The 15,569-nt window shown below is 50.8% G+C and overlaps 1 protein-coding gene and 1 long non-coding RNA gene across 4 annotated transcripts in view; one reads left to right on the top strand and one right to left on the bottom strand.

Moving 5' to 3' along the window:
• Positions 1-15,569, top strand: part of LOC118219326 — a 285,113-nt gene that overhangs the window by 94,320 nt on the left and 175,224 nt on the right. The gene's annotated exons all lie outside the window — the stretch shown is intronic.
• LOC118219253 (membrane-associated guanylate kinase, WW and PDZ domain-containing protein 2-like) overlaps positions 1-15,569 on the bottom strand; it is a 159,710-nt gene that overhangs the window by 6,589 nt on the left and 137,552 nt on the right. For 2 of the 3 annotated variants that reach the window (XM_035402270.1, XM_035402271.1), the window contains 7 exons: positions 15,214-15,406; positions 12,532-12,807; positions 11,011-11,196; positions 10,069-10,288; positions 8,621-8,831; positions 8,080-8,256; positions 3,689-3,827 (listed from right to left, as the gene is read on the bottom strand). In XM_035402270.1, coding sequence (XP_035258161.1) covers positions 3,689-3,827; positions 8,080-8,256; positions 8,621-8,831; positions 10,069-10,288; positions 11,011-11,196; positions 12,532-12,807; positions 15,214-15,406 — 1,402 coding nt within the window. The remainder of the gene's footprint in view (positions 1-3,688; positions 3,828-8,079; positions 8,257-8,620; positions 8,832-10,068; positions 10,289-11,010; positions 11,197-12,531; positions 12,808-15,213; positions 15,407-15,569) is intronic. The other variant, XM_035402272.1, reaches the window with a different exon arrangement.

The following is a 15,569-nucleotide window of genomic DNA, read 5'->3' as shown; positions in this document are numbered from 1 at the left end:
TTAAGCTCGAAGCTGAAAGGTGATTGGTGCACCCTGAGAGAGAAAAGGAGGGAAACACCCCCTGTAAGCAAATGGCTGTTTCTGATGAGCAGCAGGAGGAAAACCAGGTCCCAGAAATCATTCATAAATCTCTGCAGAAAGAGCCAATCAGCAACACGCCAGCCACCTGTGTTTAATGCCCGGGGTTCCCAATAGGACGGCTTACATTTCAGCCTCTCTCTTGACCAATTAAAAGTTATTCAGAACACATGCTTAAATTCTCCAATGTTTTTTCCTTAAATGTTTTGCTTTGATCTATTCCTTTGATTACAAATCCCTTTGTTTCAGCAACCAGATGTCCGCACTTTCAGCAGTTAGGCGCTCACCAATTTTACCTGTCAATCTGCAACTTAATTAAAAAGTTAAACCTCGTCCTGAAGGACACGTTTGCCATGCAGCACATGAAATTAAACGGCCTAATTAAAAACAGTCAGCTGCCTGTTACTATTTGGCAGTGGTGATTGTGGCTGGAGCTACAACCGGTTTGCTAAAAAAAAGGGGGGGGGGGGGGGGGGGGGGCAGGATCGGGTTTGAGAGCTGCTACCTTGAGCGGGGGGGCGTGGATGTAGGTTGCGGGAGTCAGTGTGCCCCCCCCCCCCCAAGTCAGTGTGCCCAATCCCAAGATGGCGCACGGTGTGCGCGACCAGCTTCGTGAGGTTCAAGAGGGCGTCCGATTGTGCCGGCACCTTCTCAGACCTTCTCGGAGGAGGACGGTGTGGATCTCTGGTGCAGGCTGGGCCTAACCCTCCCCCCCACCCCCCCCAACAGACTGGGGCTCGGCCAGAATTCTCCCATCGTCCCCCCCCCCCTCAAGGACCAATCCACCACTCAAACTGCAGCCCGTCTCTGTGTTTAAAGACTGCGCGGGCAGTGCGTACACGAGAGGGCGTTAGGAGAGTCCAGAGGTTCACCTCGGCGGTAAATCCGTTCTGTCACAGTCGCTGCCCTGCTAAACGGACAGTTCACCCTTGAAATTAATATTGTCCATTAATTACCTCAAGAAGTGTCTTTTGGGCTGAGAAAAAGCTCTCTACGGTGTCTTCTCACAACTGCGTATCCATTTTAGCTGTTTAGCACGATTCCAATCAAAACAAGATTCATTTAGAGGTGTGGATGAGGTTATAACCATTTGCTTGAATTATTTTTGGTGTTTTGAAGAGATTTTTTTTGTCCTTGTCCGTCCATTTTGAAACGAGACCTCGAGGAGCATTTTTTGATTGATTTGGCAGCGTGAGGAACAAACCCAAACCCTCTTAAGAGGCGTGGCCCTTCAAGGAAGCCAGTGTGTTCTGACTAGGAAACCACAAGACTGCATGCAGGAATAAAACACTGCACACACTATACACTGTACACACTACACATTGCATATACTGCACACTGTACACACTGTAAACACACACTGTACACACACTGTACACACTACACACTGCATATACTGCATACTGTACACACTACATACTGCACACACTGTAAACACACTGCACACGCTACACACTGTACACACTACGCACACTGATCGGCGCACTGCACAAACTATACACTGCAGACACTGTACACACTCCACACTGTACACACTACACACACTGAACGCCGCACTGCACACTGTGCATGCCAGCTACGTAGACACACCTCAGCACACCCGGAAGAGCAGGCAGGCATGCAGGTGGCTACAAACCGTGTCTTTAGAGAGGCCCATGAGGAAGAAATACGGAGAGCCATGCTTGTCACTTTGCAAACACATGGAGAAGTTGGAAGGTACCATTCCTAAAGGAGGGGGGGGAAGAGCCTAGACCAATCATTAGGGTTAAACCACGGGCATCCGGACAGACAGTTACGCTACCTGTTAGTCAAGAAGAAGAGAGTTAGCACAAGCAGAGTAACCTACTGAGGACTACAGGGAAAACAGAGCTCTGGAAAATGGAATGAGACTATATTAATAGACAGAATTAATGCTAACAGCTAAAAGCAGCGTTTACAATAAGCAGATTAGCAGGTGACACTCGCAGCCCTGATAGTTAAATCTTCGATGTGCGGTGGCTGAGAAGCGTGAGCATTCACCTCTTCATTTAGAGGAATAAGCAGCACAGTAAAAATCTGCCCCTTTAAAAGCTGAATAGTTTCAGCCAGGCGTGTAAAACACCACGTGGAACAGAACCTGTTCAGCTGGCACGGAATGGTAAAGCGTTACCAGAATAATGCTCTGGGGGGCGTTGATGAGACCCTTTACACGCACCTGCGCGAGTCCGTTACCTGGCACTAGGGAGACACAGTGACGTACACCTCTCTCCGCTGTAGTGCCCTGCCAAAGGTCATGACCTTGGGAGGCTACGTCCGTGACCTCTAGGCTCAAGGTCATCTCAAGGGCACAGTACAAACCCGAGCTCTCGAAACACCCCGATGTGATGCAGCTAATCGACAGGCTAACAACAATAACACTGAGAACAGCGGCAGTCAGACGTATTACACAGGGGCCGTGTGCTGTAGGGGTAACACCTGCAGATGTGTCAGGAGAAGTTACTAGACACTGGGAAAAAAAAAAGCTCAGCTGTGAGGAGTGGCACTTTGTATGTGTGTGCGAGTGTGTGTGTGTGTGTGTGAAAAGAGAGAGAGAAAGTGTGTATGTGTAGCAGAGTCACCGCTAGGACTTTTATTCACCAGCCAAAGAGCCCGGAAGGGTTTCAGTTTGTCTGACAAACGATTGAAGCTCCGGACCTTTCTATTAGCAACGCACGCATAACAGGCAGGCTCGTTTAACGACACGTAACAAAATAATCTTTCATTTTTTTTTGGGATTTCTCAAAATTACTAGAAGACAAAAAAACGATCATGAAGGTGAAACGCGCGGATTCACTTTCGCCGTGCGCAAACGGGACGCGTTAGGGTAGAAAACGGCCGTTCGCATCAGCGGGCCTTCGCCCGCGTGCGCGCAAACCGTTTCTCAACCGACAAAGCCGCCGCGTTCGCGCATCGTTAGCCGTTCGTCGAAACGTATTTCTCTTCCGGACGAAGGAGAACCGTCTCTCGGCGAATAAAGACGGGTGGGGGGAGGGGAAGGAAATTATCTTTGGGCAATAAAAGCAATTTCCCCTTATTCGCCGAGGCAAACGGGCCTATTTGGATGGCGGGCGACGCCTTAATTGGGTTCAGCCTGCGGCGCGTAACAAGTCAATTGAACGACAATTTGCCGGTCACACCGAGCCCGTCCTCAGGCCTCTTCAAGTCAATCAGGTTTTGACAGTTAAAATGGGCCTATTTATAACGGACGAAAAAAGAAAAAAAAAAAACATTAGGGTAGCTTATGGTAGCTAACCGCTAACTGATTTAGCCTGTCCCGCCATTTGCGGCTACGCTCCACGGCATGGAAGCGGGTGGGGCTGCTGGCTTGAGGCTGTGAATGGCGTTAGCCAGCGGAGCCTCCTCCTCTGGCGGGCGGTTTCTCTGTGAACCAATGAAACACCGCGCCTCGCGGTGTTTATGTGTACAGTTTATCTGTGTGTGTGTGTGTGTGTGTGTGTGTGTGTTCGTGTGTGTGTGTGTGTAGGTGCACATGTATGTTTGTCTATGTGTGTCTGTGTTTTATGCGTATGTACATATGTGTACGCGTGCGTGCGCCAGTGTGTGCGCGGTAGGGGTTTTGGGGGACACCCACCATATTCGGGGACCTGTCCCGTGCCCCTCTTCAGCAGCAGACGCACCCGGCGGCCCCCGGCCTTGATGAGCTCGATGGCGCGGGCGTGCGTCATGTCCCGCGTGCTCTCGCCGTTGATCTCGATGATCTGGTCCCCCACCTGCAACGGCAGCACATCGCCAGAGGGGGCGCCGCTGAGACGGGTCTCCATAAGACAAACACTCAGAATGGAGGAGGCGTAGGGGGCGCTCCAACAGGTGTGACAGAGCTACAGTACAGACCAGGGGTGGGAAAGTACGGTCCGGGGGGGGGGGGGGGGGGGGGGTGGGGCGGTGTGTGTGCAGGTATTTGTCTCCACCAATTACCCTGGCTACATGAGTAAACTGGCTGTATACACCAACTCAGGTTCGCTCACAGATTAGATCACAGTACCACGTGTCATATAGGGACACAAGAACAGTCTTCGGCTGTCGACCACGCGCTTATAAAGAAAAGTAGCCAAAATGTCAGACGGCGCAAATGTTAGAAATGACTAAATTAATCAAGGCCAGAAGTTGGCATAAAAAAAAACCAGAAACGGACAAGGCCCTAGTTGCCCACCTCTGCTGCAAACCATTGGAAAAAGAGGCAAGCGCTTCAATAAAAACACATATATGCGCAGACACACATTTCGAATGGGAGTAACTGAAACGCCGCCGGTCTCTGACCCCATAAAGGGGCCTGGCTGACCTGTTAAAACCCGGCCCCCGGTTTTCAGCCGCCGCGTGATCGCCGACGGCAACCGAAAATGACGGGCCGGACGGCCTTTGAAGTTTCTTATTAACGGAACGGCGGGACCTTTTAAGCCTGAGGGGATATTCGATCAAAATTTTAGCGTCTAAGCCCTGCAGTATGTTTTATTCTCCGCTGTTAAATCATTGAAGCTATTCCTCAGCGGTATGGACGGCAGTGTACCGAGCGGTGGTGTATCAGATAGCTTTAAATTCCTCAGGACAGTAGGGTTTGAGAACAGCATAACTCTTCTTAAACCTCTGGTGCAATTAACACACTAAAATGTGGTTTAGCTAGTTCGACATGTGCTGGGTGAGCTGTATATTGTAAAAAATCAAACACAATAATAAGTTGTGCTCATTACTTTAAAGATAAAAAGAATTTTAAGGCATGAAACAACTGGGATAAGACAGTTGTAACACCAACTCGGTGGGAGAGAATGGAGACGGGCTCCGCCAACCAATCGCAGAGCACGTTAGAAACGACCAATCGGGAAAGCAGATGGTGACTGGTGGCTATGAATCATCCACGAATCACAGCCCTGACTGTTCACCACAAAACCGATTAGTCACGCAAAGAAATGACTTATTCATTTTATCAGTACCATCAGAGGGGACAGGGGGGAGGTTTACTTTTAGCATTTGGCTGTTTGTTTGTTTAATATGACAGACGTATCAATTAACATATAATAGTTCACCAGAAGCCAGCGCAATTATTTATCTTTTTTTTTTTTTTTTTTTTCCCCAGCCCCTGCCGGATGTGAAATGTGTCAACTCCGCTTAGGCTTCAGAATTAATAACGGTGTCGTTTACTGGAAATTGGCGCCGGCCATTCTTCAAGAGAGGCATTAATCCGTGATTCGTCTAGGCCGACGCCGGAGCGCGTCGCCGCTAATTAGCGTCGCCGCTCGCGAGCCGCCGCCTGACACGACTCGTTTGGACCGCGTTCGCTTAGCGGTCGCTCTGGCGGGAACGTACAGCCGACGCTACGCGGGCTCAAGTTGGCGGTAACCCTGTGGAACATCTGCATATCCACCCGTCGATCTGCATATGGAGGGGATGGGCGGCCTATTGCAGATGCCTGTTCTTAGCCCCTCCGCATGCGGTAAAGACCCAGCGACTCTGAGCAGGGCGCCTGCCTCATCAATGAGAAATGATGCCCAAGTAAAATAAAAAATAAAAAATAAAACAAAATAAAAAGAATCATAAATGAAATATGGTTTTCGAAGCTTTAAAACACAAATAAAAACCACCTCTGACTGTTCAAAGGATTGAAAGATTGCCGGGGTACTTCCTCCAGCAGGTGTCGAAACTGAACGAGGGATTGGCTTCCGAATCGAACAGGTGACAAACAAATGGACTGGAATCCGACCGCCAATTATGTACGTGATGAAAAATGGTCGCTAAGTAGGCAGCCAATGGAAAAACTGGCAAGGAACGCTGTGCTTTCAGTGGTTTAGCAGACACTCCTCTGTAGAGCTACACTGCAGAACATATCTGCATCCCATCTGAGCGATGTGAACAGCAGAGCCAGGCCTGGCTAACGATACGCCCGGACCAGGGAGTGCTCATGCAGCATCAAAAAAACACTAAACACAAGCTAACTGTGTAGCCCTACAAACATGACACAGTGCAATAACATCCATATAAAACTTATGTGTATATAAATATACACTACACGGCCAAAAGTATGGGGGCACCTGACATCCAACATCGCATCCAAAATTATGGGCATTAATATGGAGCTGGTCCACCCTTTGCTGCTATAACAGCCTCCACTATTCTGGGAGGGTTTTATGCTCGATGTTGGATTTGCTTCCATTCAGCCAGAAGAGTGTTTGTGAGGTTGGGCACTGATTGGGCGATTAGGCCTGGCTCACAGTAGGCTTTCTGAGAGCGGAGTCTTTTAAGGGCAGTTCCTCATTGGCTGTCTTCTAAGGGCAGTACCTCATTGGCTGTCTTTTAAGGGAAGTTCTACAACACATTTGCATGCTCCTCCTTACACATTAAGTCTCCACTTCCAACTTCATCTGCGTGTTTCATGAGTAGCCCGCATGTTTAATTTCAAGCAATTTTGCAAACAACAAACTTTTGACATGCTTGTTGATATTACGGAGTGCGGGCAAACACTGTTAATGAAAGGAAGTGTTGCTATGAGACAAAGTGATGTCAACAGACGCAGAGGCCTGTATTCAATCAACATACGACGGCACTTTTTCTTCACCAACTCATTTTGGCAGGTCAGTCTTAGCGACCGCTGACCTGGCCAAATTGCATTCGCGGAGAAAACAAAAACCCTGCTCTCGTCTGTTCGCTAAATTTAAGGGCGAATGTCGATCGAACGCTAGCCGCGGCGCACGCGCGCAAAAACGCGCGCGCTTCGGACAAAGGCGCCTGGCGCCGCGCACGTCCGCGCTCGAACCGGCGAGCCAATTACCGCGAATGAATGGGACCGAGCGTCCGCTAATGGCTCGAGTAATCTGGGAGCGAGAGGGGGACCGCTACAGGTGACAAGGCGAGGCATTTAGTGTCATTATCCTAATCACGGCGTTTGTGGGAGTAAAGGACATTTCGGTTATAAATGGGGAGGCTCTCAACGCGTTGAGTCATTGTTGGTTATGCACTTAACGCGTATGAAATATTTTTTTTCGTCCACGCCATTAGCATAATGGGGGAACCTGCCGCAATGTCGCAGATGAGTTGCCGGATGCGAAAAACGACTTGGTGTCCTCGCGTGTGCCAGCGATTTGGTTTTATGTTGTTTGTCTGCGTTTTTCACCCCGAACATACAAGTTGACCTAACCTAACATCTGCGTGAAGTGCTCATACATATCAAGTCAAATATCAGGCTGTAAAATAATGGCTGCGTTCATTCAATATTAAATAGACTTATGTCAGCCTGAGAGTTAAAACAGAGGTGCATTAGACCATAAAATTAGTAACTGCACTCAGAAATAGTGTAATAAAATACTCCAATGTTTTTAATAAAAAAATGAATAAAACCAGGGCCACATGGTGATACATATAGTGCTCAACCTCATCAAAGAGGCCTTCCTGGATTTTCTGCCTCTGCAAACTACTTCATTACACACTGGAAGGTGTATTCTTTGATATTTTCAATGGGAATCAACTCAATTTTTTTCCGACCTTGAGCTATGTGCCAAGAAAATAAGTGAGTCATATTTTTTTTGGGATAACTGATTAGGAATTAAAATATTCATATGAAAACGCAAACATGACAGTAAGTCAATGTTGTCAAAAATAATTTAATGTGACACTACGCCTATTCTATGGTGCTTGCTCATGCATATTTATGAAGTAGTGTTGACACTGATTTGGGAGGTTATCTGTCTGGATTGAATAACTTAATGAATCTCTTCCTGCTGACACATTGCTTAACACGTTTGTGCAAGCTCTCAGTATAATTACTTTGCAAAATTCTTGCGTAGTGCTTGGAAAGTATTGCTCGAATGCTAGCAATCTGCTTCAAAGAATATTCATATGTTAAGATTTTTCGGTCTAAGTGCACGTCCATTAAGTTCCTGAAGAGACCCTCTCTGTCTCTGTTGACTTGTATTATGACACGTGCATCTTTTTTTGCTAGTTCTCTCCACCATCTTTGACAGGAAGTGAGCGGCTCACCCTCATCCTGCCGTTGCGGAGGGCGGGCCCGTCCTCGGCCAGCCGCAGGATGAACAGGTCCATCTTGTACTCCCGCCCGCCGCGGATGCTGAAGCCGAACCCCTTCACGCTGCGCTCCAGCTCCACGGTGAAGTAGTCAAAGTCCTGTAGGGACACGCCCAGCACGCTCACATCAGCCTGAAGCAGAAACACACACGGCTCAAAGCTCACACGTGCCATTTTGGGGTGACCCTCGATGTTCGCAATTACCGTGCAGACTAATGCGATCAGAAACACTGAATAACCCTTCATAAGAGCTACATAAAACCTTCATAAGCACTACACAGACATTCATACATGCTTAAGTCAAGAAACACAAATACCTATTGCATGTCTATTTGTGGTTATTGACTTGTGGTCATAGTTCATAAAATAGTAGGTGATTCCCAAGGGCTGGGATTAAAATCATTAGCGTTACCTGTGGCTGTCTGTAGTCTGGGATTAAAATCATTAGCGTTACCTGTGGCTGTCTGTAGTCTGGGATTAAAATCATTAGCATTACCTGTGGCTGTCTGTAGTCTGGGATGGGGAACTGCCGGGCGTCCGGGGCGTGTCTGTAGTCCAGGAGAGGGGGGTGTCGGTAGTCCAGAGTGGGGGGCTGTCTGTAGTCTGCTACTGGCGGGTGTCTGTAGTCCACCGGGGGCTGGCGGTAATCGGTGAACGGCGGCTGCCGGATGTCCGGCTTCACGTCCTGCCGCGCCTTCACCTCCGACCTGTAGATGACAGACAGCGCAGGTGAAAGGGCCGCTCTGCCGCGGGGCAGCCGGGGGCAGCTGGGGGCAGCAGGGGGCAGCTGGGGGCAGCATGCATAGGGCTTCAAACGGGAGGCTGTGAGCCGCTACGGGCTAGCTGCTGCAGTTCTGATACTGTACAACCTCTGGGCTGCATGGTATATGTGTGTGTGAGTATGCGTGTGGTGTGTGTGTGTGTGTGTGTGTGTGTGTGTGGGGGGGGGGTCTGTGCATGTGTATGTGTGTATGGGGTGCGTGCGTGTACGTGTGCATTTGTGGGGTGTGTGTGTGTGTGTGTTTGTGGGGTATGTATGTGTGCATGTGGATGTGAGTGTGTCTTTGTATGCGAACAGAGTTATGTATTTGTGCGGAGAGTGTATCCGTGTGCATGTTTGTGTGCATGTGCGCATGCGCGTGTGTGTGTGTGTGTGTGTGCGGGTGTGTGTACACTCCTCTCAGACCTTTAATCTGGAGCATTAACACCAATATTGGTAAAGCCAATCACAGCAAGCAAAAGATTCACTCAAACGCCATCTGCTCCAAGCGCTCCGATGCAAGGAGCCGAACAGCCCCGGAAGGATTTTTAAAAAGTGTCGCCGGGGGGGGGGGGGGGGGGGGGGGGGCGAACGACACGCAGGCGACGAGTCCCCCGCGAAAGGTTTAACGTCGCTCGAAAGGTACGACACGAGTAAATAAGTCAAACGCGCCGCTCGAGTCTGTAACGTAACGAGCGAGGGGAACAAGCGAGGGAACGCGCCGTTCGCCGTTCCTCTCCGCTGAGTTCTCAAACACCCACCCCCCCAACCCCCCCACCCCAACCCCAACCCGCCCGTCTCTGTGCGCTGTCTAATCTCCGGGTGCGCAGGGGAGGGCTGATGCTATTTTCGGGACCTCGAGCTCACTCCTGTTTCCAGTTTATTTACCGAGCGCCAGTCATTCATTCGGTTCTGACGATCGCTTCGTGAAGGTCTGAGTCACAGCTGAAGACGCTTTGCGGCGGCCTGATAAAGGAGCGACCGCACGGGTTTAAACACAGCCGTTCAGAATGCGTAGCCGGTTTTATGTAGCCGAAATGGCTATAGACAACTACCAATCACCATCAACGTTGATCTGTTGCCTGCTACTAACAAACTCTATGGAGCTCCCCTCTGCTTTGTACAGTATGACATCACGGTGACATCACAGCCTGTGTTCCCCCCTGGTTGGCCGATAGCATTACCTGCTGTCGTGGCCGTACAGCTGGGGACCCGGGACGGGCGCCGGGGCGACCTGCGTAACCTGGGTAACGGGACTCTGCTGGGTCTGGGGCTGGGTCATGGGGCCGGGCTGGGTCGCTGGGCTGGGCTGGGTGGCCGAGCCGGGCTGGGCCACGGGGCTGTGCTGCTGGGCCATGGGGCTCTGCTTCTCCGAACTGGCTGCTGAGGGGGGGCTGTTCAGCTCTGCGAGGAACAGGGCACCCGGTTAACACAGCACTGGCTGGAGCACAGCCTAACACAGGCGCTCACTTTAGAGCATAACACAGCCTAACACAGGCGCTCACTTTAAGCATAACACAGCCAAACACAGGCGCTCACTTTAGAGCATAACACAGCCTAACACAGGCGCTCACTTTAGAGCATAACACAGCCTAACACAGGCGCTCAGTTTAGAGCATAACACAGCCTAACACAGGCACTCACTTTAGAGCATAACACAGCCTAACACAGGCGCTCAGTTTAGAGCATAGCACTGCCTAACACAGGCGCTCAGTTTAGAGCATAACACAGCCTAACACAGGCGCTCAGTTTAGAGCATAACACAGCCTAACACAGGCGCTCAGTTTAGAGCATAACACAGCCTAACACAGGCGCTCAGTTTAGAGCATAACACAGCCTAACACAGGGTAACAGTCATTCATTTTAGAGTCTAAAAGTCACTAATTTAACAGTGTAACACATGGTAACACAGTCAGAGCACTTAGAGTGTAACAGTTGCTAATTTCAGAGTGTAACCTAAGGTAACAGTCATACATTTTAGAGTGTAACACATCCTAATACAGTCACTCAATTTAGAGTGTAACACAGGGTAACAGAGTGTAACACTTCCCTACACGGCAGCTGATTTCGGGGTAACGGTGCAGCGGAGACTCCCGCCCGGGACGCGCCGGTCCCGCGGGCCTCACCTTCCTGGGGGATGATGCGCAGCGTGACGCTCAGCCCCGCGTCCTTGATGAGCTTGACGATGTCGGCGTGCGGCATGCTGATGATGGACTGGCTGTTCACCGCCAGGATGCGGTCCCCCACCTTCAGCTTCCCACAGCGGTCCGCCGGGCTGCCCTCGATGATGCGGCCGATCTTATGGGGCACAGCTGGAGAGGAGGCACGCGCGCGCACACACACACACACACACACACACACACAGTCATACAAACACACACACACACACACGTGCGCACGTATGCACACACACACAATCATACAAACACACACACACACACACACACACACACATACACATACACACACACACACACACACACACACACACACGCGTGCGTGCGCACGTATGCACACATACACAATCATACAAACACACACACACACACACACACGTGCGCACGTATGCACACACACACACACACACACACACAATCATACAAACACACGCACACACACATACACACACACACACACACACAATCATACAAATACACGCACACACACACATACACACACACACACACACACACACGCACACGTACGCACACACACACAATCATACAAACACACACACATACACACACACACGTGCGCATGCACACATACAAACACACACACACACACGCACACACAAAGACACACACACCACGCACAGATCAAAGGCACAGAGATCAAAGTCGGCCCCTCCGACACTCCGCGCTGTCCGAAACGCAGGCACACTCGCGCAAAGGCAATTTGGTCCCGGAGTGCGCGCTGTACTTGAACGTAATGCAGTCCGCCTCAGACAGACAGAGGAACACGGGCTCACAGAGACACCGAAGCGCCGGGGAACAGAAGCGCCGCCTCCACCTGCGTCTCATTTCGCCCCGGACGGGCCCAGGCGGTGCGACTGCTGCTCGACGCTGCAGTGAAACACTAATTCACTCAGATGCTGCGACGCGGTACTGACTGCTGCACCCTCAGCCCTCGCGCTACGGCAATTACGAGAGCTCGCGCCCCGTGACCTCGAACAAAGATGAATCACCGCGACGACAACAAACCGTCGCGGAAACAAACACGCCATTGGTCGTAAAAAGCCATGAGGATAATCATTTAAAGGCAAATATAAATGAATAAAAAGCACACTCAAAACTGAGCAGATTAGACACTCGACGATGGTGAACCAGCTGTAAACACCCACTGGCAGTGAGCCCGGGATTAAGGCTCTCTTACGGTCAGACTGGTGAGAACGCTCACTGGAATTGAAACTGGTGTGAATTCTCACCAGACATGCAACTGGTGTGAACACTTACTAGAAGTGAAACTGGTGTGAACAGTCATTTGAAGTGAAACTGGTGTGAACAGTCATTTGAAGTGAAACTAGTGTGAACACCATTAGAACTGAAACTGGGGTGAACACCATAAGAAGTGAAACTGCTGTGAACACCATTAGAAGTGAAACTGGTGTGAACACCATTAAAAATGAAACTGGTGTGAACACTCACTGATGGTCGCGCTGGTCTCCGGTCGGTTTAGCGAGCTGATGATGACGAACCCGAAGCCCTCGTTCTCCTTTCGGTGGATGACCACGTCGCTGGCCTGCAGGCTCTGGGGCGCCGGGCCCTCGGGGGGGGAGGAGCCCGAGGCGGGGGGCGGGGCGCCGGCGGGGTTGGGGTTGGGGTTGGGGTTTGGGCAGGGGCCCAGGGTGAAGTCGCTCCTGGGGGAGCTGTGCTGCGTGGAGACCGACCCGGGGCTCCGGCCGTTCTGCGGACAGAGCTCGCCTGCAGGGGGCGATGGAGAGTCGGGGAGAGTCACGGGGGAGCGTGCGCAAACTTACATTACATTACAGGCATTTAGCAGACGCTCTTATCCAGAGCACCTTACACAACTTTTTACATAGCAATTTACATCGTACCAATTATACAGCTGGATATATACTGAAGCAATGCAGGTAAAGCACCTTGCTCAAGGGCACAACGGCAGTGTTCTCCCTGGGAATCGAACCTGTGACCTTTAGGTTACAAGACCAGCCCCTTACCCATTATGCAACTTAGCGGCCAGTCACCCCTTGAGTTAAAATAAGGGTAAAAAATTGTTTATCATGGATCAAATGCCAGTGTAGAAAAAAGCTAAAAATATGGCAAAAGAAGATCTGGTAATACCCTCGATGAACGGTCCTTCATAAGAACTACATAACTCCACACTAAGCACATAGCACCTTCGTAAGCATGACACAAACATTCAAAAACAAGTATGTCAATAGCCGCAAACAGGTATATGGCATATGTCACTCAGTATGTCAAGCTATGTCACCTGCTGCATCAGTGCTTATGAGCAGTCATATCGCTGTTATGAAGGACCAATGAAAAGTCAAATGACAAAACTAATAATTTTTTTTCTATGTTTACCCTACATTGGTTTTTCCATAAGGGCTCTGCGTATCAACAGCGTGCATTTCCATGCGTGTATTGCACAGGTGACACAGGAGTCTTGCCTCATATTCTGGATAATTCATACCTCCGCACCACCTGCAAAGCAAACAGCACTTCCACCATTTTGGCTCAAAACATTTTCCGGCAGGCATTTTGCGACAAAAGTACGTCTTGGCGTGTTCCTGCCGCTGCGTGCGTCGACGGGAAATTTAAACCTGAGCTGATTCTCGCAGTAAAAAATATCCCATCTACATAAAAGCCCGTCCACATAAAACACCCCGTCAAAATAAAAGTCCTCGCGGGCACCCAGGACCGGGGGGGTCTCCGCAGAGCAAATAAATTATCAGCTGAAGACAGATTTACGCCTCTGCTTCGGCTGGGGAGAAGAAAAAAATTACAGCCGCAAACGCGGTCTTCCAGTAAAATACCGGCGATCGCTGGCCTTGCCAAACTTTTTCTCTTTTCTATTTTTTTTGGCCGAGAGAGAGACAAGACGACGTTGGAAGGAGAGCCGGTGTTCAGGAGAGGAGAGCCGGCGTTCAGGAGAGCTGGTGATTGAATCCAGGCTTCAGGGAGCCCGAGAAATAAACACTAACCCTCTTACGGGATTTTCGGGGGACAAAAAAAACCCCTCCAAGTGTCTCGGGGGTGCCGAAGCTTTAATAGACCGAAAAATGGAATTGGTTTCCGTGGCAATTAAAGGCGGAGCCGGGCCGGGGTGGAGTTACAAGCCTCTGCCCCCCTCCTTTCCGGAGAGGGACGGATCAATCCCAGGGTAATATCTCCGCTCTGAGACTGGCGAGAAACAGCGCGGCTCGGAGCGATGAGCTCGACCGCTCCTCTCTTAACCGGGCGCGTTCGAACCGACCACGTCGCCCCGGCGGTCCAAACCACGGGGGGGAAGGGGGGGGGAGGAGGGGCGGGGCTCTGAGGGGCCCGGTGCTTTTCGCACACCCGAGCACGACCGGACATTCCAAACTGCCAGAAAAGCAGGGGTGGGGGGAGCATTACAAAAAAACAAAAAAAACATTGCAAAAAAAAAAAAAACCGTCGCTACAACCCCGTTACCTGCCAAAACGAGAAAGAAGCATACGCTCGACTTTGCATGGCGCCGCCATTCTCAAAAACGCTTTGCGCTCGCTAGCTGGCACCGCAACCCCGACCGTGTTTCGGGCGTTTCCTGGGGAACCCGGGGATTTAATCCACAGCTGTTCCAACAGTCAGATAATCAACTGTCTCTGGCCTCCTTCCATTATGGCACAGAACCAGGAGCAGAAACAGGAAGTTCCGATTGACGTAAGAGTTACGTACGTTGGCGTTACCTTCCCGACCGCTAGCATCACAACAACAGCGTACTAAAACGAAACACCTGTGAAGAATGCAAAAATACTGGGAAAAGCACCACGCTCTGGTCGTACAGGAAGTCTTCCGTGTGACGTCCCCATGTCATGCCACTCCATGCGGTATGTATATAAAAGCCCCTGTGTCTGGGGCAAAAACCTCACAGCCACACCTCTAACACTTCACAGAACAACGGGCAAATACACACGCTATTGCTGGCTTTCACATGCTGCGGTATAAGTTTTGAAAAAAAACCCACTGCTGTGTTATTTTCGTATCGTGCACTCATTATCATTGGCACCCATTGCAGTATATTGCACCTTCGTTAACGGAAGCTAGCCTTTGGCGCATTTTCCCAGAGTGCACTGCTCTCCCGAGGGGCGCGGCCTGCGGTCGGCGGTCCCCCCCACTCACCTGGCGGCGGGACCTTCCTCCTGACGGTCATGCTGACCTGTCCGCTGCGGGCGGCGGCGTGCATCAGGTCGATGACGCACCGGTGCGTCTTCCCCGCCACGGCGACGCCGTCCACCGAGACCAGCTCGTCGCCCGGGCGCAGGCGGCCGTCCCGGTCCGCCGGGCTCTTCTCGATGATGGCGCCGATCAGGATCTGCGCGGCGGGGGAAAAATGATTGACGTTAGCGCGCGAGGGCCCGGGGGGGGTCGGAGGTCGAAGGTGAGAGGTCGAGGGAGGGAGGGAGAGGGAGTGTGTGCGTCGGCTCCTTCAGCCACTCGACTGAGAAAAAAAAACCTTCTCTTCTATAAGATTTTTA

This window comes from Anguilla anguilla, chromosome 19 (assembly GCF_013347855.1).
Source record: "Anguilla anguilla isolate fAngAng1 chromosome 19, fAngAng1.pri, whole genome shotgun sequence".
Lineage (NCBI taxonomy): Eukaryota > Metazoa > Chordata > Actinopteri > Anguilliformes > Anguillidae > Anguilla > Anguilla anguilla.
Note: the sequence above shows the minus strand (reverse complement) of the source record. Positions and strands in the feature narration are given on the sequence as shown.